Genomic DNA, 20,119 nt, shown 5'->3' with positions numbered 1-20,119 from the left:
CACTGGGCCAATCGGGAAAGGCGATACTCTGAGTGTCGTTCTGGATGGCCTATCAGCGGCCGGCGGGCGGGTCCCCAGGGCCAGTGTCAGCTGAGGCGGCCGCGGGGCCGGGCAGGAGCCCACCGGAGCTGGGCCTTGGTGCTGCGGCAGTATCCGTGTCCGCTGCCCGGCTTCCACCCGCTGCTCCTCACCAGATCAGCCCTTCTGACTGCTGGGCCCAGGGAAGGCGGCTTCCACCGCCTGGTAAGCCCAGCCAGGTTTCTCGATGCCGTTAGGAGAAAGTGCTCTTTGCACAGTGGCGTTACCGACCCCAAGTGCTGCATAATCTTCCCCGTGGCCTTGGAGAGGGATGGGTTAGGCCCCGGCTCCCACAGTGGCTTTCACTGCTCCAGCACTGCCCGCATAAACCTCCCGTCACAGCCCCATCACGGGCTCCTTGAGCACTGTGGAGACGCAAAACCCCGCACAAAAGTCCCGGACTGCTGTGAGGGCACGGCGACCATCTCAGCGGCCGGGCCAGCAGGGCGCGGCGGGAGCGGATCCCGCCGCGGCCGGCAGGGGGCGCCAGAGCTCCGCCCTCCGCCCGGCACCTTCGCGCCGGCGCACCGGTCCAGCCCGCACTGCGCAGGCGCACCGCGCCCCCGCGCCGTCCAACCGACGCTCCTCGCCCAGCCTTGAGGGACCGTGCGCATGCGCACCGCCCCTTTGCCGCCCCCTCCCACCCTACCGCACCCCCCCGGCCGCTCGGCGGGCGATGTGGAAGGAGCCCCGGCACTGCTGAGCGGGCCGAGGCCCGGCGGGGCTCCCGGCGACCCCCGGCGTCACTGCCAGCCGGGCCCGCGCGTCAGAGCCGGGAAGGACGCGGACCCTCCGTCGGCGGCTGAGGTGAGGGGCGGGGTGGGGTAAACCTTGAGTGACGCGCGGCGTAGCCAAACAGCGAGGCCGCTGCCGGGCCCCAGCCCCTCGGCGCTCTCCTGCCCGCTGATTGGCTGACGTGTCGGCCGCGCGGGCGCCGTGCCGGCCCTCGTGCGCGGCCCCGCCCCCCAGGTACGGCGACCGGTGGGGCCGTCCGGGCACCTGGGGGGGCGATCCGGTGACTGGGGGGGGGCGGTTCGGGGATCTGGGGGAAGCGGTCCGGTGGTAGGGGCGGCCAGTCCGGTGGCCGGAAGGACCGGCTGCCCCCTGCGGCGCTCCCGCCTGCCACTGACCGGCGTGTCACCGTCCCGGTCCCAATGGCAGTGCGCCGCTAACCGTGACTGGAATCGCTCCCGTAAGGACGCAAGGCCGTGCGGCGGCAGCCCCGATGGCGAGCGCTCGCCGGTTTTCAGCGGTTTATCCTCTCCGCCTGCAGGGAGCGAGGGGCTTTGGGGCGGCGGGGGCTGCGATTACCGTCAAGCCGGGCGCCCCTGGGGCTGCCGTAATCCTTGGGTAGCCCTGCCCGCCCGCTGCCGTCGCTGCAGCGGTTGGGTAACGCTGGCGGAGGGGGGCGGGGGCGCCGGGCCCTTTAACGGGCGGGGCGAGGCGGGGGCGGTGCTGTCTCGGACCGGGCCGACCCGCAGCTCCAGCAGAACGAGAACCGCCTCCGCCCCGGCCCGCAGCCGGCCTGCCAGGCGCAGCCCGCACCCGGTGAGACCTGGGGTCTGCTCGGAGCCTGGGGGTCCTCGGGGCTCGAGGCTGGTTTCCGGGGAAGGGGGTGTTGTGGTCGGTCCTCCGTGCGGCTTCAATCTGGTGGCCCTGAGCCTCGGCGTAGAGCTGCGGGGTGATCTCAGTATAACGATAAGCTATCGGTGGTAATGGCGCGGGTGCATCTAAGAGCTGTGGCATTAACCGTTTCGGTGCCTCTCTCCTCCTCTGTGCTAAGGTCAGATGCTTCCATCGGTCGTGAGGAAGAGGAGTGGAGTCGGGACCTGCTAAGTGCTGATCTGCTTGTGCTCCGGACCATGGACTCATTGAGGGTCTCCCAGGTGTGAAAATGTACAGCAGTAACCGGGAGTTAGTGATTGACTTTGTTTCCTACAAGCTCTCACAGAAAGGATACAGCTGGAGTCAGCTGGAGGAGGAAGATGAGAACAAGACTGACTTTGCAGGGGAGGAGGACGAGATGGACGGCGTCCTCAATGGGAGCCCCTCCTGGCATGCACCCACCAGCCACATAGTGAATGGTGCCACCGTGCACCAGAGCAGCCTCGAAGTCCGTGAGATCCGTCGAGCACCCGATGTGAGGCAGGCGCTGAGAGAGGCGGGGGATGAGTTTGAGCTGAGGTATCGGCGGGCGTTCAGCGACCTCACTTCCCAGCTCCACATCACTCCCAGCACAGCGTATCAGAGCTTTGAGCAGGTAGTGAACGAACTGTTCCGCGATGGAGTGAACTGGGGCCGTATTGTGGCTTTCTTCTCCTTCGGAGGAGCCTTGTGCGTGGAGAGCGTTGTCAAGGAGATGCGGGTATTGGTGAAACGCATTGTGTCTTGGATGACCACGTACTTGACCGACCACTTAGATCCCTGGATCCAGGAGAATGGCGGATGGGTAAGAACACCTCTCTGTGGTGGGGGTGGCTGCCCATGCCCTCCCTCGCTCCAGGCTGGCAGTAGGGCCGGTCAAACCGGAGCACAGCTCCCTGCAATGTTTGTGCTAGAGCTTGTCCTACACCTTGCAGGGAGGATAAAGGGGTGTGCGGTCTTGCCTTCTGCGTTCTTAACACTCTGTCCCAAGAGTGTCAGCCCACCGTGTTGACACAAACAGTTTGTGCTCAGATATGTCTTTCTCCATCCCTGCTTTTTCTCCCTCTCCCTGGATGTTATGTAAAAGACCTGCTTTTCCAAGAGCCTTTGGAAATCTAATGTCATCCAAGCTTGTTCTTCAAGCAGAGCCCTGTCTGTGGGGCATGTTCCTGGTGTCATTAACAGCAGGGAGTGGAGCTTCCTCCTCTCCCAAGGCGGTGTTGTTGTGGGCTGGCTGGTGGTTTGCAGAGGTAACAGCTACTTCTTCATTCTGGAAACAGCACTTGCCTTGCTTATGGTGAAGTGAATCCCACAGCAGATCCCGGTGGTTGGGTGGGCTTCTGGGGCTGTCTGAGCTGGTGTGGTGGAAGCCAGGGCCGAGGTGGAGGCAACCTCTGTGTTGGGGAGCTGCTCAGCCTGCAGCTGCTTTTCCCTTGGCAGGGAGCAGTGCTCCCAGCTGCCCCAGCAGCAAACCCTGGGAGCTCTCAGTGGTGAGGTATTAACATGAATAAGCATTTCTTCAGGAAGCATTCTTGAAATGCCGGGTCCGGCTGTGCAGTGCAGCCTGGGACTGCCGGCGGGAGGTATATGACCTACAGATGTCTGAGTTTTCATTTGGCTTCTGCATCTTAGTGATTCCCTGCTGGTGTAACCTTTACCGATTCCCACTGGAAAGAGTTCATGCTGTCAGGCATTGACATCTAAGCAGTGGGGAATTGCCTCGTTCCTGGGAGCTGAGGCCTCTCAGCTCCCTTCAGCTCACAGTCCATCGGCAGAGCCCAGCATTTTGGGAAGGGGACAGGAGCCTTTGAGCCCAGCATTGTGCTCTGCACTCTCCTGGCAGAGGAGAGGCTCTCCCCAGCTCCCTGTGCCTGACCAGCAATGTTGGGGACCCCGGAGAAGAAGGGGAGCTGGTGCACCCAGGGAGAGGGAGCTGATTTCAGGAACGGTGCAGGAATTCCAGGAATGTGGCCGCCCTGGGGCACTGCCTGGGTGGGGCTGCTCAGGCAAGGAGAGGAGCTTGGTTTCAATTAATAACCCGGGATCCGCTGGCCATTTCATCTGGCTGCATTGTGGCCCATTAGCTCTCTTGTCTTGCAGATAACCCTGGCCAAATGCAGAGTTCCTTTCCCCTCCCTCTGCCTTTGGCTTTTAGAGCCACAGATTAGTCTTGGAATTGAGTGATCAAACTGAGGTTTTCAAGCTAGTGTGGCTGTTGCTGTTAGTGACGGATTGGGCTGTATCCTGGAGACCTAGGCGATAATGCAATCTGATTTTTTGTAAATGAACTCTCTGGGGGATTTCGATTAAATCACTGGTGGAAAATCACTGGTCCCTGCTTGTGGGGAATGAAATACCTCCTCCCTCTGTTCCCCACCCCCAACCATCATGATCCAGACTCTTCAATTTTTTTGTGTCTGTCTCTAAATTAATTGTTTGGAACAAATATTTGTTCAACAGATTGCGGAAGGGTCAGGACTCCTCTCTATCTGACCCGCCCACCAGCTCTTGCTTTGAAAATCGCCGTTTCCCACTCAGGGGACCGCCTTGCTCTCTTGTTCTAACCTTGAACCAGGCTTTTAACTTCCCTGCCCAGGCTGTGCTGCTGCCTGGGCTATGCTGGGAGCTGAATGGGAGCCAGGCAGAGTGGCGAAGGCTGGAGTGTGGGGAATCCACACCACCAACCACCAAAAATCCAGCACTGGGCAGTGTTGCTACTGCCAGCCTGTTGCAAACCCTGAGTGCTCATTTGACATCTTGGCTGTAGCTTTCGTCCACTCTTAGCTTTCATCATGTCCCTTCTTGGAGGCAGCCATGCCACTCCACGCCAAGGGACAGAGGCCGTAAGAGCTCCGGAGTGCCTCACGTGTGGGGCATGCATGGGGATGCTTCACTTTCCATCTCTCTCGTGCAATTCCAGCTGCAGGGAGAAAGGTGCTGGCCTGCTGCCAGCTCTCCCTGCAAGAGGAGTGGCGCCCTGCCCTGGCTGTGATGGAGCCATCCCTCTCCTGCCGCCGTGTTTGCACATGGAGTCTGGTGCACTGGAGCTGTTAGAGCCTGTCCCATTCAAACAAAGCACTCCCGAGAGGTGCAGCAGGCAGGTCCTGGTGAGAGGGATGCAAGTTCCGGCAGGTCTGCCTGGCAAGGCCCAGGTGGTTTGTGTTTTGGAGCACTGCAGCACTTCTCTTCCTGGAAAGCCCCTCTGAAAGAGGGAAGGAGCATGGCCCCATCACAAGTGCTGCATAGCCCAGTTGTGTAGGAAGCTCTGTTTCATTCCCCACCAGTGGAACAAAGGCAGCATCGGAGGGCCATGAGCTGCAGGTGCCTTTGGAGGCTGCTGTGTGCTGGGCTGTAGCAGTTCTCTTGAGAAATCATGTTTTGAGGCAAGGGGAAATGGTAAATCTTGCTCCATAACGTTAACATAGGAGTGTTTTGTCACATTTACTGGCTCTGCCTTGGTTTGCCCTCCTCTCTGCAATCTGGCACTGGGAAAACAAACAAACAAGAACAACCCAAGGGGAACATTTAATAATCAGCCAGAAGAGAGTCTTGGCAAACCGTCACATCCAAAAAGGAGGCTTTCCTGGGGCAGTTGCTTTGACCAAGACCAAGTCCCACTAGCTGTGAAGTTCAAATGGTGATGCCAGTGGGAATTGGGAGTCATGGAGGGAGAAATCTGGTGAATGGGAAGGAAGGAGGGGGAAGCGCAGGGTGAACGGGAGAGAGCCTGGCAGGCAGAGATGTACTGACCGTGCTTAATCTGTTTGAGAAAGGAAAGTGAGCAGTAGATCCTGCCTGGCTGTAACCCTCCAGTGCATGACAGCTTTTCCTTCAAGGCTAAATCTACATTCAGAGTGGGATTTAAGGAAGGTTTTCTGGATCGGCTTGGAGTTAGATCTGTGGATGTAGAGTCAAGAGATTTGTGGGGCATATGGTGGGGACCAACATGAAGGGACTGTGTCAGGCTAGGACTGAAAGCAAATGGCATCTTTAGCACCAGTCTGTCACATGTGAATCCCAACAAACTGGGCTAGGCTGGTGGAGAATGAACGATTTCCTGCGGTGGCTCAGTGCTTCCTGGGTTCTCAGCTGACCCTGGCCACACAGGACTTGGTGTGCTGGGACATGTGTTGTGTCACCCTGCAGTGGACTGGAAGCTTATGATTCTCTTTGGGGAAAACCCTTTGAAGATGTCAATATAGCAAGCTCATTTTTATCTTTCTGATTTTTTTTCTGAATGGTAGGAAATGACTCAGCCTGTGTCATATGACAGCACACAGCTGGGATTTCGTCCTGTGCTCTGGCTCCAGGCTCCTCAATGCTTTCAGATTGGGAGCTAGACTTTGATTCTCAGCTCTTTGGAAATGCATTTTGGCCTTGCGCCTTGTGTCCCAGGTATCCTGCACAAACTGTCCCTGCCACTACCACATTTCCTGGGAGTGTTGTTTGCCAGAGTTCTGCCCTTCTGAGTGTTGCAGGTTGGTTTTTGGGGTTGCCCCGGCACTTCTGATCCTGTTTGAGATCACAGCCATCTGTTCCACGTGGTGGCCAGTGTGCAGAAGAACTGACTCAGTGGAAGAGTCTGAGCATAGCCAAGGCCACACTTTGCAGTCTTGAAGATGAGTCCTATGGTTTCATCTATGAGGCTCCATCTCATCCTATGGCTGAGAGAGTTGGGGTTGTTCAGTCTGGAGACTGCCAGTGCCTAAAGAGGCTCCAGCAGAGCTGGAAGGGGACTTTGGACAAGGGCATGGAGTGACAGAACAAGGGGGAAGTCCTCCCCACTGACAGAGGGCAGAGTTAGAGTGGATATTAGGAAGATTCTTTGCCCTATGAGGTTTGTGAGATACTGGCACAGGTTGCCCAGAGAAGCTATGGCTGCCCCATCCCTGGAAGTGCTCATGGTCAGGTTGGATGGGGCTTTGAGCAACCTCGTCTGTGGAGCTCAGCTGGACTATTGCTTTGCACTTTGTCCTCTGTAATTATTTTACAGCCTTGATCCCTTGCAGTTGAGACGATGGCCCCACTATCATCAACTGCTTGGGGTGAAAAAATTACTGTCCTCTGGCCAGTGGGGTCCCCAGTGTCCCTTCACAGTCCTGAGTGTTCCTCCCTGGCTGTGGGAGCTGGCAGCAGTGTCCTGGCTCAGGCTGTCGTACCTGGAGCAACTAGCCCAGGTAGCTGTATCCTCGCTGATGGCCGGAGATCTGGGCTCGGTGTGCAGATCCCTGGCAGCTCCTCATCCAGCCTTCGACCTGGGAGGCTTTTCTGCAGTGCTCTCCAGGAAATGCCATTGGAATGACTTCCACTGCAGCTTCCTGCCCGGCCCGCAGCAGCATTCCTGCCGCTAGACCAAGAGCGATGCAGAGGCTGATTTCAGAGCTTTGCTCTTTACCCCCTTTACTCGTTCTCCTTCTTTGGGGCCCTGCCTGTTTTCCTTGCTGCCTCTCGGTGTGTGGTGCAGTTTGATTACGTTCCTTAGATCTGTGATTACAGCAGGCGCCTGGAAAGCCAAGCTCCTGCCCGTGGCTGGCTGTGGCTCAGAGCAGCCCACTTAACCCCGGGGTCTTTGAGCGAAAGGGATAGCGTTTCCTTCGCTCCCAGGGGAGCCACTGGCAACTCTGATTCGTAAAGCACTCTGAGGCTCTTTAATCCGAAGAGCTGAGTGTCATTTAAAAAAAGACCTGTGAAATAATTAACAAACTGTTTCTTGCTGCTCTGTGTTCACAGCTGCTCTCAGTAATGTCATTCCGCCTGCTCATCCTGCTCGTCTCTAACACTGGAGCCGGGTCCCTGGAGCGCTGCCCAAGGTCTCTCCCTGTTTCAGCAGCAGTGGGGTGTCCCAGCGCAACAGAAGGGGTGGGTGGGAGCTCTCTTTTCCCCAGTGGAAGCTGCAGCTTTCTGTACGTGTCTGGGCTGCTGTGCCTGATTTCCGTGGAGCTCCGGTATGGTTTGTGTACGTGGTTTACCCCCGGGAGCAGTGACACGCCTGCGGCACACACCGGGTGCAGCTGAATGGTGGTGTGGTGCTCTAAGATCTTTGCTGAAGCTGAGAAGGTTTGGTTTCCTTTGGTTTTTACCAAGCAGCTGATGGCTGTAAGCACAGTCCCATCTTGATGTTACAAGGAGTATTTCTCTAGCAGCTCTTTCCCCACTAGCTGTAAAGCCGGAGTATTCCCAGGAGGAGCTGGGGGAAGGGAAGGGATGGATATCAGTTGTAGAAGTGTTGCAGACCTGGTGAACCGAGAGGCGAGGGATTAATGATGGCTTCTGCCGTGGGAGCAGAAGGGGGCTGGGGGCAGCTGCTCTGTTTCCTCTCGGGACCCCAAGAGCAGCTGGGATGTTGACCTACCTGCTGATTCAGAGCGTAGGTATTCACTGCGGGTGGCTCTGCCTTGCAGTGGCAGGAGAGCAGCCACTCTCCTCCACCCTCCGCTCTCCTCCTCCACCCTCCCACAAGGGAGGGATGTTGCCCTTAAACACTATTGTTCTGAGCCACTAAAGATTAACGAACAGAGTGGAGGCATGAAAGGGAAGCGGAGTCCCTCAGTGCCAGGGCACTCCTTGCTTTACTGCCCTGACCTTGGACAGGGAAACTTCCTCCTCCCTGCTCCTCACCTGGAAGGATGTGCAGAGGGGTTCTTGGTGCAAGATCTCTCTGAAGTCCTGCTCCTAATCATCCTTGAGATGCCAAGAGCTCAAGTTAGGGAACATGCATTCCAGAGGGGTGGGAGAGCTTCCCCCACAGTGCACCCATGGAGGGGGGCAGTGGGGCAGGCTCAGGGCACAGGCTGGCACCCGTCATGGTCAGGTGGGGAGAAGGGTTACTCTGCCACAGCAGAACAGCCCAGCGGAACGAGGGTGCCGAGGGCTGCCGGGAGGCAGAGCCGTTAGCAGATGGCTCCAGCTGGGCTTACCGGGGAGCAGGTGTGGGTTTCGGGAGCAGCCTTTTAAGAGAGATGTCAGTTTTGAACCCGGGAGGCTCAAGGGGCTGAGCCGTGGCTGCCACGACTCGCATGCTGGGGAGCTGTGACCTAGTTGTGCTGTAGAAATGCTCGGTTTATTTTTTATTTTTAGGTATTTTGCTTATTTTATCCTCATGTTTAATTTAGTTAGCAAAAAAAGAATCGGAGGGCTGAGCAGTGCTGGGAAGGACTGCCTGCAGGCGGGAACGCCCGCTGCAGCTCCGTGCAGCCAGCATCTCTCCAGCCGCCCGTGTCTTCTCTCGGACACGTGCTCACGTGTACCAGCCCAGTGCTGTCTCTCAGGATCTCTTTAATGGGAAACCCAGTGCACTCAGCGCTGCTGCCTGCCTCCGGGGTAGCGAGGGAGGGAGGGAGGAGCGGGATTCAGAGCGTTAACCAGAGAGGCTCCCGTGGCTACAGGGACTGTTTGAATGTTGTGCTGTAACTGGTCTGCCTTTCCTCTGCTGCTGGGAGCAGGAAGCTGGGGGAGCTTGGTGTTTCAGGGGGCTTTGGGCTGGTTACTTTTTCGACCGCTGCTTGCCTCTGCACTGGCACAGTGTGCCCAGGGAAGGGTAGTGGGCTGTATCTGCAAAGAGGGAAGTTTCAGGGGGTTGTGCGATTCCCTTGGGGAGAGCTGTTTGAATTTATTGCATTATCCTCCTTCCTGCTCAAGCTTGTGTTTCAGCTGTGTCTGCAGACGTAGCTGCTGATTTAAGTAGATCCAATTAGTAGCTAGCTCCTGGCAGTAGTATCCTGCTTGGGGAGATGAGCCCTGGAGATGAGGAGCCTCTGGTGGGAGTAGGGCTAGGCTCAGCCTTTCAGCCCCCGTTCCTGATCTAGGATGGACCCAGAGCTCCCCGGCTCACAGCCCTGCACCTGAGCTCAGAGGGAAACTGAGGCAGGTGTCCTGCTCTGTGCTCTGCCTGGCCAAGAACAAAGAGCAGGCAGGTTCTCCCTGCCTGTACCGCTGCCAGACAGGTGCTCTTAAGACTGAAATCAAATACTCCAAAACCTGACAAGCTGGCACGAGGCAGGGCTTGGAGCAGGAGCTGGAGCTGGAGTGTGCAAGGAACCTGTGGGCAAGAGCTGTGCAGTGACCTGGCTCTTGGGGTAGGATTTGAAAGGGAGCTGCTGGAACTGTCTGCTTCCTGAAGGAGCATGGAAGGGTTTTCTTCTCTGCTGGAGGATGAAGGGCTCTTTGGGAAGCTCAGAGAAGAGGTCTAGGCTGGCTGGCATGGAGCTGGTTTGGTTTGCATGCAGCTAGTACCATGATCAGGTGGAGCAGGACAGCTGTCTGCGTTGCTTCTCTGAACGATACCAGTCCAATTTGCCCATCGCTCTGGTTTGTGCCACCATTGAGGCTGAACACTACCAGTGTTGTGCAGGGAGCATGTCTGGTGGCAGTACGTGGCATTACTGCCTGTGTGTGTGACTCGTGGTGAGCTGGCTCAGGGTTTGGGCTGGGATGTGGGTGCTGGGCGTGTATGTGGCCCTGGGTAGTGCCTGGGTGACATATGACTTACATATGGAGAAAATGAGGTGTTGCTACCTGTAAATCAGCCATCATGGAGCGTTGCAAGTGCCTCCATCCTGTACTTGTATGGCTCACCAGTGTATTAAACTTGCTGGAGAGCTAATGTCTTTTAATAGAGCAACTGACCTCATTTAGAAGCTTCCACTGCACCAGCCAGTGATTATTTCATGCAACAACATGCATGGAGGAGCCCAGGGCAGAGCACAAAGTCTCCTTCTCATGCTGCATCGCTCTCTCTTGTGTTTGCTGCATCAGCTGCCTACTGTGCTTCCTGCCCTCAAGTCAGCAAGGATTTTGCTAAAAGGGACTTTGTGGCTTGAATCATTTGAAATTTCATGGAACTAACAGGAAGTGAAAACAGAATGAGCACATCTTCCTCCTCTTCCTGCACCTCCACCCTTTCCCCTTTTTCATTCAAGTGGCATGTAAGAATTACAGCAGCCTCGTGAGGTGCCGGGGCTGAAGTGGGAAGTGGTAAAGCTTGGCTGTCGCTCCTCCAGGATGCTGGTGGACAAGTGGCTGAGGCAGGAGAACGAGCAGTTCTTCTCCAGGATCTGTCTCCTCTGAGGACCATCCCTGCACCCAGCCTGGCTCCCTTGAGTCCTGGTAACGCCAACATTCCCTGTGGGGTGTGTTTGGTGAGGCTTGGGGTGCGGGTGAGGACCGGGAAGAGCTGTCAGCATCGCCCACTCACCCCCTGGCAGGAGGGAACGTGGCTCAGCAGCCGGGCACACGTGAGCATAGCACATCTCCCCGGCACAGGTTTCCCCACGGTTACACAAGGGCACGATTGCACAGGAGCTCTGACGTCCAGGAAGAGCAATGACAAGGTGAAAATTGAGCTCTGTTCTCTGGGTGCGGGTGGCCCTGCTGAGGTGCTCTGTCCGGCACAGCGAGCTGGCCACGGCCCTCTGCTCCCCAGCCCCACAGGCGGCAGATAACCAGGACATGAAAGCAGGAGCCTTCCCTGCCCCCCGAGCGTGCCCCTCGCACAAAGGCTGCTCTGCTGCGGGGCTCAGACACCATCTGTCCGGTGGGGAGAAGCATCAGAGAGACCGTCTTTCCTCGGACTATTCCACTTAATGCCCTTTGGAAAACAATCCCATTCCCAGCAGGTGCTAATCTCTTGAGTGGATCCGGCTCAGCCAATGTGTTCTTCGCTGTGCCTTTGTACCAGAGTCATGTCTCCTGCCAGCCTCTCCTGCCCTGCTGAGCGGGCCTGGTGCCGGCCGGAGCTGCGGCACCTTCGGGAGCCCTCACCCCAGTTAGCTCTGGGAGGAACACTGATGAAAGATGGATGCAAGTGGATTAGTCATTCACATCGTCTCCGGCTTTAATACACATGAATGTTTCAGCAGATTTCTGGAACGGAGAGCGCAATTCCCTGCTCTCCATCTCGTGCTGTGCACAGCAGTCTCCCGGGGCAGGGACGGGGGTTACAGCTGTCACCATAGCCTCTTTCATGTATTTGGAAAACGCTGAAATTGTGCTGAATGGTGTGGGGTTATTGCAGGTTCCCTGGAGCCGGTGATGAAACCAGTTTGACAGGAGGCTGCCTCGGCAAGGATTAGGGCTGGAATGTGCTAGTGAGGGTTTGTTTCTGGTTAGAAAAGAGCTAGCTCTGGCCTGGGCTAGGCTGGAGCCCCACAGCAAAGCTCGAGTGAGAAGAGGAAGAAGTGGGTACGTTCTTGTTTAATTGACCCTTTTGAATTTTTGGCTGCCTCCTTCCAAGACGCAGGTTTCAATGAATGCCCCGGGACTTGGGCAGGGACAGCACCCCAGGGCCCACAACACCGCAGCACCAGCTCCAAGGGCAGGAAAGGCAGGAGAGGCAGTGGGTGGGTGGCATTCCCTGCCATTGTCATGGAGATCAGCAGCTGCTTCCCTGGAGGTCACCATTTGCATAACAGTTAGAGCTGAGTCTCTGGAGTATTTGCACCTGCAGCTGCTGTCCCCAGAGCCCCTTCCTCTCTCTGTGTCCCAGAACCCCTTCCCCACCCCATTCTGAGCCTGCTTGGGATTGCTGGTAGGGACCAGTGGGGTGAAGCTGCAGATCTTCTCTGCCCATGGAAGGGGGATTGGAACTAGATGATCTTTAAGGTCCCCTCTAACCATTGTAGGACCTGTGTTTCTATGGGGAAGGTCAGACCTACCTTGGATGGCAGGTTCCCTTGCCATGCTCCTGAGTCAGGTGCTCACCTTGACCTCCACTGCTCAGCACTGCAGGCAGTCCTGTGACCTGTGCAGTCACGCTCTGTCCCTGCTGCCCTCTTTTCAGAGCTGGGAGTGGTGGGGGCCACACATGGATACAGCATCAGGGGGAGCAGGACAGAGGGAGAACATCCAGGATGTCTCTTCTATTCATATCACAAAGGGACCCACAGAGCTGTGTTTACAGGATGCCAGTGGCAGCCTTTGGGAATACTTATGTTTTCTTTTATTCTTAAAGCTCTCAGCTGCGTTTTCCCCCCTGTGCTTCACCTCCAGGTTCACATATGCCAGCCCCATGTGGTGAGCTGGCAGCCCAAAGGGGCTCTGGGAGCAGGTTGCTGTCGATGCAGGGCTTTGTTGTGGTCTGTGCTGAGCTGCTGCCTTTCTTTTTCCCCTCCTTGTCTTGCTGCTCAGCACAAAACTGTTCCCAGCATCTCATTAACAAATGTCTGGTCATCCAGATGACTCTGCTCCCGGCCGGCGGTTGCTGTTAGACCTCTGAGCAGGAACACAGCTGTACTTACGGTGAAGGTAAAACAGAAACAGCCTTGTTTTCAAGGGAAACATTGCCTCGTGATGAGAATGCCTGGGTTGGAAGTCAGATGCTGTGGCTCATGCTGCTGGCTCGCACACAGCTCTAGGAAAGGCACTTAACCTCCCCGTACCACTGTTGATCCATCTGGGAACAATGCTGACTTATCCCATGGGAGGTTTTGGGGAACCAGCTAATTTTTGATAAAACACATGAGGATCCTTGGGTTGGAAAGGCTGTTGTGTATGCTGAGGTGGGTGCTGGGGGTGTCTGTCTCACTGGGCTCTCTGGGTGTCGGAGCCGTGGGGAAGCTCCGAAGCTCCTTCTGGCGTCCCAGTCTCTGTGTTGAAGTTTGACCAAGTGCCACCAGTTCACCTGAATACTCCCAGTAGAGCCTGGCTTTTCTTTGCTGGTTTTCAAAGCTTTGTCCTGGTATCTCGGTGACCTCCATACCCTTTACCCCCTTGTGCAGGGCAAGCTTTGAGCCCCAAACTGCCAGAGCCCTCCCCTCTCCACTCTCCTGCCTCACCAGAGGCCAGATGGAAGTTTATTGCCCACATCTGCTTCCTTCACCTGCCCCCATGGCTCAGTGTCACTGAATCCTCTTTCCCCAAGTGCTGGGGCTTATCTTGAAAGAGGAACCTGCTCTGCTGACCCTGAATGGGATCCAGCAACTGTTCTCCTTCCCGTGCAGGCAGCACTGGTGAATGAAACGAACCAAACAAATGAGAGCCTCAAATTTTAGGTGTTCACTTTCCCATGCCAGGATATGAGTAGCATCTCAACCAGGTGTCGTGCTTCTTTAGTCTGCTCTCCCACCTGGGACAAAACACTTTAGGTCAGACCCGTTCCTCTTGCCTTTTTGCCATGGGTTTGTGTGTGGGCACTGGGCAGTGTTTGAATGGTTGCTGCATCCGCCACAGTGCTGGGTTGCAGTTGGAGGCTCTGTGAGTGTCCAGAGAACTTTTGGCACTGCAGAGCCTCCCTGCCCCAGCTCTGTGGGGCGGTGGAGCCTGACTCTCCAGGTCCTTCTGCCTCCTGCAAGTAGCATGTGCAGCAGGAGGGAAGAACCCCCCTGCCCCATCTCCTCCACCAAGTGGTCATTTAGGCTCCAGCAAGAAAATGTGGATTCCTTCCCCAGCTCTGGGGAGGAGAAGCAAAGGCAGGGGATTGCCTCTTGCATAGGAATAAGATCTCTGCTTCCTCATGTCCTGCTCCAGAGCATCCTCCTCTCGGACGTGTCAGTCACCCGGCGTGGGGAAGGGGATGTGACGAGTGTTCTGATGGAACAGCCTGTCCTCTCTGGTGGAAGAGGCCCACGGGTTGAGGGTTGAGACACTGACGTGCTGTTGCTACCACAGTCCTTGTGATCAACTCAGGAATTCCAAATATTTCCTCTCAGATAAAGGTGACTGGGGGAGGCCAGAAATATCTGGACGTGTCTGGGCAAGCCTGATATCCAAACACCAGGCCAGAGAGGTCAGGATCAGTCCTGGAAGTGCTGGGCTTCAGGTGCAGAGCAGCCGAGGCCTGGGATGGTGTGGGAACAGAGCAAGCTGCCTTTCCCTAACCTTCAACCCACCCCCAGCATGTGCAGGGAGGACGCTCCTGCCTGTTTTCCCACTCCCTCTGGTCTGGGATCTGGTTCCCAGGAGACACATCTGGGATTGAAGTTGTGCAGGGGCTGAGCTATCACAGCTCTTAGGGTGATTTTCCCGGAGAAGGGCAAGGCGCTCTCCTCGAGTCCCCTACAGCCCCCAGCTGTGGCTCCAGCAGCTGCTGCTCCCTTCCAAAGGAAAGGAGAAGGGCTGATGTCCCCTCCCTGCCTGTGCTGGGCTCTGGCTGTGCTCCTCTCCGCCTGTAGCACCCGATAGCTCTGCGTTCACCGTGCACCATTTATCTCCTTCAGCAAACACTTCCTTTTCTTGGAAGCAAGGGCTTCCTGGAACTGCCTTTCCCCAAGCTCGTCAGCACATGCCATGGAAAAAGCAGCGTGGAGAACCGGCTGCCAGCCCTCCTTGGCTCCCTGCCCTGCCTGCGGGGCCCTCTCCTGGTGCCTGCCCCATGGAGAGGCAGGGTATGTTGTAGCCCTGTCCACCACTGCAGCCTTCCTGGGCACAGTGGGGACGTCCCTGCCCTGATTCAGGAGGAGCCTGTGGAGATGTGTGGGACTCTCAGTGGGGCAGGTCCTACTGAATCCATGAGGAAAGCAGATTTTCTGGGGAATACATCACAAGGGTGCAGCTGCCTTCCTTCAGCTGAGCGCTCTGCAGCATCAGGTGCTGTGAACGAGTGGCTGGGACACGTTGTCCAAGGGAAGGACCATCCCTGGAGCAAGGGCCCGGGCACTGAGAGATCAAAACATACGCAGAGTTGGAAGGGACACACAAGGTTAATCAAATCCAACTCATGGCCCTGCACAGGACAGCCCAGCAATTCCACCATGTGCCTGAGAGCATGGTTCAAACACTCCCTGAACTCTGGTTCAGGCTTGGTGCCATGACCACTGCCCTGGGGAGCTGGTTCCAATGCCCAACCAGCCTCTGGGTGAAGAACCTTCTTCTAACATCCAGCCTAAGTCTTCCCATACACCGATGTTGTAGGGGTGGTGTTTTTTGGACAAGGCTGTGCCTTCTGCCCCAGTTCCCTCTGCCCTCCATCCCTGCCAGCCTGCTATCAGTTTGCTGCCACTGCCATGCCCTGTCACAGCTCCATTCTCATCACCAGCTATCACAGAGGGATTTCCTGTACCTGTAGAATTTAAAATATCCCCTTCTTGGGTTTGGGCTCTCCTCCTGTCCCTCTCCTGCAGCACATCACTGGCTGTTCCTGCGTGAGTAGGCTAGCAGCAGGCAGCAGCCTTCACTTTCCTCCCTGGACATGTGAGCTCCTTCCTGCCCATTCCTGCAGGACCAGGACACAGTACAACACCTCCACAGATCCCGTGCCAGCTGGCAAGCATGATGGGAAGCGAGCTGCCTTCTGCCACTCTGTGTAGGTAGTGGGAGCCACGGGGATGACTGTCATATCCCTGAAGAGGACTCTAAGTGAGGAAGTAGTGATGTGCCCCAGGGTGAGTTAGCAAAGTCCCTGTGTCCCAACACTCTGCCCTTGAGTCTGTGAGTACCTCCTCCTCATGGTCACGGGGTGTGGAAGGCAGCTGGGGAGGTGGCTGGTGGGAGATGGAGAAGAGCTTTGGTGGCAGAGGTGGGTGCTGAGGTGCACAGTTCATCAAGGACCAGATCCCCTGTGGTGGGGAGGCCTGTGGCCATGGAGAGGGACACAGCCCAGCTCCCTGGGAGTAAGCATGCAGGTCTGCTGCACACCCTGCTGTGAAAAGCTGTTTGTGAGCTTGGGCACAGGTGTGTGGCAAGGTGAGGGGATGCCCCACAAGCTGTGACCATGCTGGAGCTGTTTGGTGGGAGCTGGGAGACTTGGCACCATGTTCCATGAATGAGAGGCACCTGGATGCCAGCCATGACCTGGGCACCAAAGCGCCGTAGTCGTGCGGCTGCAGGCTGTGGGCAGGTGTGGGAGGCAGCGTGCAGGCAGAGCAGGCAGGCAGGGATGCTCCCCCTTCCTGCGCAAAGGCTGCGGTGAGGCATGACACGAGCACAGCGTCAGCCGGGCTTATCTCTCCTTTCCCAGAGCAGCCGGGTTACTGGAACTGCATTCACTTATCAGGGAACAGGGGATCTTACTTGGAAGATGGGTTCAAGGTGCGACAGCATCAAGGCCCTGCTGACGCTGAGCTGCTGGTGATCCCTGAGCCTGGAGCTCGCAGCTTCCTCTCTGTCCAGCCCTGCAGCTCCTGCTCAGCCCTGATAAACCTGAGAGATCCTGGGCCATGTGTTTCCCTGCTGCCTGCCCAGGGAGCCCTCCTGCCCTCCTGTGTGCGGCTTAGGGACCCCAACAGCTCTCCTTACAATGGGCTGAGGTCTTCCCAGCTCCTGCTGCTGCTGGAGATGAAGGGCTGGAAGCAGCCGGCTCGGACGAGCTGAGCCGGAGTGACTGCATTCCTGGCCAAGCCTCGTGCTTGGCCTGCTCTCCTGAATCCCTGGGAAGGCTTGAGCTTGACAACCCAGTGTCTGCCTTCACCACAGGGATTCGTGAAATCCAGCTCGTGTTGTGAAGTAGCCTGTGAGGGCCAGGACGTGGGAGTGGGACATGGGAGGCTCCGCTGTGGACACAAAATCACTGGGGGGATGCACGGTGTGGGCTCCCGCAGCCGTGGGCACCAGCCCTGCTGCTGCTTCCACAGGCCTCGGCCAGGGAATGGAGCCCGGCGGGTTCCCACTGCAATGATTTCTATCACACTTGGATGCTAATTTTAGAGAGCCAAGAGCACGTGATGCATCCCCTGCCCTGCCCTCATGGTGTTCTCCTCACAAATCCTTTCTGGCATCCTCTTCTCTCATGACTGTGCTTCCCCACTTGCCCTCTGTGCATGATTCAGAGCGAGGAAGCACAAGGCATCCGTCACCTGCCCGGTCCCCACCACCGCTTTCCTGCCAGCCCTTTCCCTCCATGCTCCGCTCCCACCCCTCTGCTCACCACTCTCCTCTTTCCACAGGAGCACTTTGTGGTCCTCTATGGCAACGATGCTGCTGCCGAGGTGAGAAAAGGCCAGGAGACCTTCAACAAATGGCTCCTGACCGGGGCGACGGTGGCCGGAGTGCTTCTGCTGGGATCCCTGCTGAGCCGCAAGTGAGCCGCCGTCGAGCCCCCCGCAGCCAGGACGGCTGCGCCTTCACCGCCACATCCACTACACTCCGCTCCCGAGCACCATCACCGGCGCAGGGGGGCAGCCCCTCCATCCCGGCCGAGCACCCTGCTCCATGGAGTTTTCTCCCTCGTGCCGCCAGCTCCTTTTATTGTAGCCCGTCTTATTTACTGTTCCGTTGTGTTTTAAAGGCGCTGAGGCCAATGCAGCACTTCAGCCACCAGCTCCCAGCGCTGGGGAGATCCAGGCAGCTGGGGAGGGCACAGGCTAGAAGGTGTTCCAGCCCTGCAGGGTTCTCCAAATGATTTGGAAGAGAATAAACAGACTTATTTTTGCATGTGTGAGTGCGTGCGTGTGTGTAGATGTGTCACTAATATAAAGTTTCCCAGCCAGAGCAAGGGCCAGGCTCCGTGCCCCCGTCTCTGGCATGCTCAGGCACCAGGAAGAGGCAGGCTGCCCGATGGGATGGAGCTTCCCTGCAGCATCACTATCCTGTCCTTGCTTTCTCCAGTCAGAGTTCGTCCCTGCGGCAGGGGGAGCAGGAGGAAGAGGCAGAGGCCAGGGATGAGGAGCTCTGCCCTTGGTCAGCCTCACATGAATTCCCTTCTCCACAGATAATGAGCTGGTGGGAGCTGCGGCCCATCCCAGATGAGGATGGTGTGCCAGGCCCAGGGCTGTGCGTGGTTTGAAGGGTTCTTTGTCCTCTTCCTCCTCCTCTCTCCAAATGTAGATGGCTGTGGGACAGTGCTCATCCCTTCCCAGCCTGCTTCTCTGGGTGGCAAAGGAAGGAGGCAGGAGAGGGGGAGAGTGCTTGTCCCTGGCACAAGGGGCTTTGCAGAGAGCTGGGGCTGTGGTGTCCAGGAGTCCAGAGCTGGGGATTGGAAGGGTCAGAGGAAGCACCTTCACAGGGATGGCAAAGCCCAGGGAGCAGCCGATTCATGGGATGAGCTGGGCACCAAGCCCAGGGGAGATGGGAGTGAGGGCTGGCAGTGGCTGAGAGCCATCTCCACCTCTGGAGAGCCTCTTTGGGGGCAGCAGGAGCTGTTAGCCTCTCTGGTGCTGTCCCACATGTTTCCAGTCCCATAGCGCAGGCAGTCCCCATGCGTGGCTGTGACGGGTGCATGCAGTGACTGAGGTGTCTGGCTTCCCTCCCCCCTCATCCCCACGCTGCTCCCGCTGCTGCCGGAGCAGGGAACCTCCGGCCTTTGAGCTGAAATTAGCTTCCAGAATAAACGCCCTCATCCTTCGGAGCCCACCGCGGGCAGACACAGCTGTCCACAGCTTGTCCATGTACATACTGCCCGTGCTCTGCTGTACATATATGAGTAGTTTTTAATTCATTTGTGAATACTATTAATGCTATTTTTGTTATCTTGTCTGTCCGTATTTATGTGTGGGGCCGTGCTCCCTGCAGGGGCCAAGCTGGGATGGAGGTGGGGGGAGAACCGGAGGTTCCGGAGGGGTTCACTTGGCCACTGAGCACGGACTCGCGCTCCCCATGTCGGACCCACTCAGATCCCGCACGGGGAGCACGAGGATTAGCATTAGCCCATTGAACGCTTCGGTTTGCAGGTGGAGGTGAATCCACAAATAAATTTGTCATTCGAGCTGCTGGTGGTGCTGTGGTCTTTGCAATTGTCGGGAATTTGAGCAACTGTGGGCTCAAAGGAGTTGGCTTCAGTGGGATGGATGGATGGATGGGAATGACGTCCTCTCCTTGCCCAAGGAAGGGTTGGGGTGCTCCAAGGGCAGTTTGCTGTGGTCCTGAGGGATGGTGGTAGGGTGGGGTGGCACTAAGGGGTGATGGGGACAGGAGAGTCCAGGGCAGGCTCTTAGCTGGGCTGGGGGTGCTGGTTTTGGGGACATGGGCTCAACACCCATAGTCACGTTGGGAGGAGGAGGGCAGGGGACTCACAGCCTCACTGGGACCCACAGCCCCCCACATTCCCGGGACTACCCCTCAAAAGAGCACCTTCTCTTTGTGCAGGGCTCATTCTAGCACGGTTTGGACCACACAAACACTCGAGCTTTTTTGGGATGCCACAAGCATGGGGAACACCGAGACACCCCACATCCCTCTCACGGCAGGACGCGCCCAGCTCAGCCTTCCCCAGACGCCCCTCCCCTGTCCTTTCCGGGGGATCCCCGGGGCGTGGGGACAGCGGCCGGGCCCGGGCGGGTCCATGGGCCGGCGGGACGCGGCGGGAGCCCGTGGACACGAGCACCATCCCGTGGGCAGCGCGAGAAGCGGCCGCGGAGCTGCGGGGAGCGGGAGCAGAGGGACCCTCATGACCAACAGAGCCGCGAGGACTCGGGGGAACCCCAGTCCCCGAGGGCCACTAGCCCCGTCCCCAGCCGCCCTCAGCCCCCCCCCCCCCACGGGACGGACCCCACGGCACAGCCAGAGCCCCTCGCAGCCGGGGACATAGCGA

The 20,119-nt window shown here is 57.4% G+C and overlaps 1 protein-coding gene across 6 annotated transcripts; it reads left to right on the top strand.

Annotated features, from left to right (window-relative positions):
- The first annotated feature begins 650 nt into the window (after positions 1-650).
- BCL2L1 (BCL2 like 1) lies at positions 651-19,294 on the top strand. Of its 6 annotated transcripts, none has more exons than XM_042048249.1 (3): positions 651-885; positions 1,862-2,527; positions 17,538-19,294. In XM_042048249.1, exons 2-3 carry the CDS (start codon positions 1,973-1,975, stop codon positions 17,673-17,675), a joined length of 693 nt encoding a protein of 230 aa, XP_041904183.1. In that variant the 5' UTR covers positions 651-885; positions 1,862-1,972; the 3' UTR covers positions 17,676-19,294. The 6 variants fall into 6 exon arrangements, with proteins under 6 accessions (XP_041904183.1, XP_041904218.1, XP_041904193.1 ...); XM_042048284.1 differs by having other exon boundaries at positions 708-885; positions 1,867-2,527; XM_042048259.1 differs by lacking the exon at positions 651-885 and adding an exon at positions 1,021-1,047.
- The last annotated feature ends 825 nt before the right edge of the window (positions 19,295-20,119 follow it).

Source organism: Corvus kubaryi, unplaced genomic scaffold, assembly GCF_017639235.1.
Source record: "Corvus kubaryi isolate FWS band 111438036 unplaced genomic scaffold, C.kubaryi_AGA036_p1.0 134, whole genome shotgun sequence".
Classification (NCBI taxonomy): Eukaryota; Metazoa; Chordata; class Aves; order Passeriformes; family Corvidae; genus Corvus; species Corvus kubaryi.
Note: the sequence above shows the minus strand (reverse complement) of the source record. Positions and strands in the feature narration are given on the sequence as shown.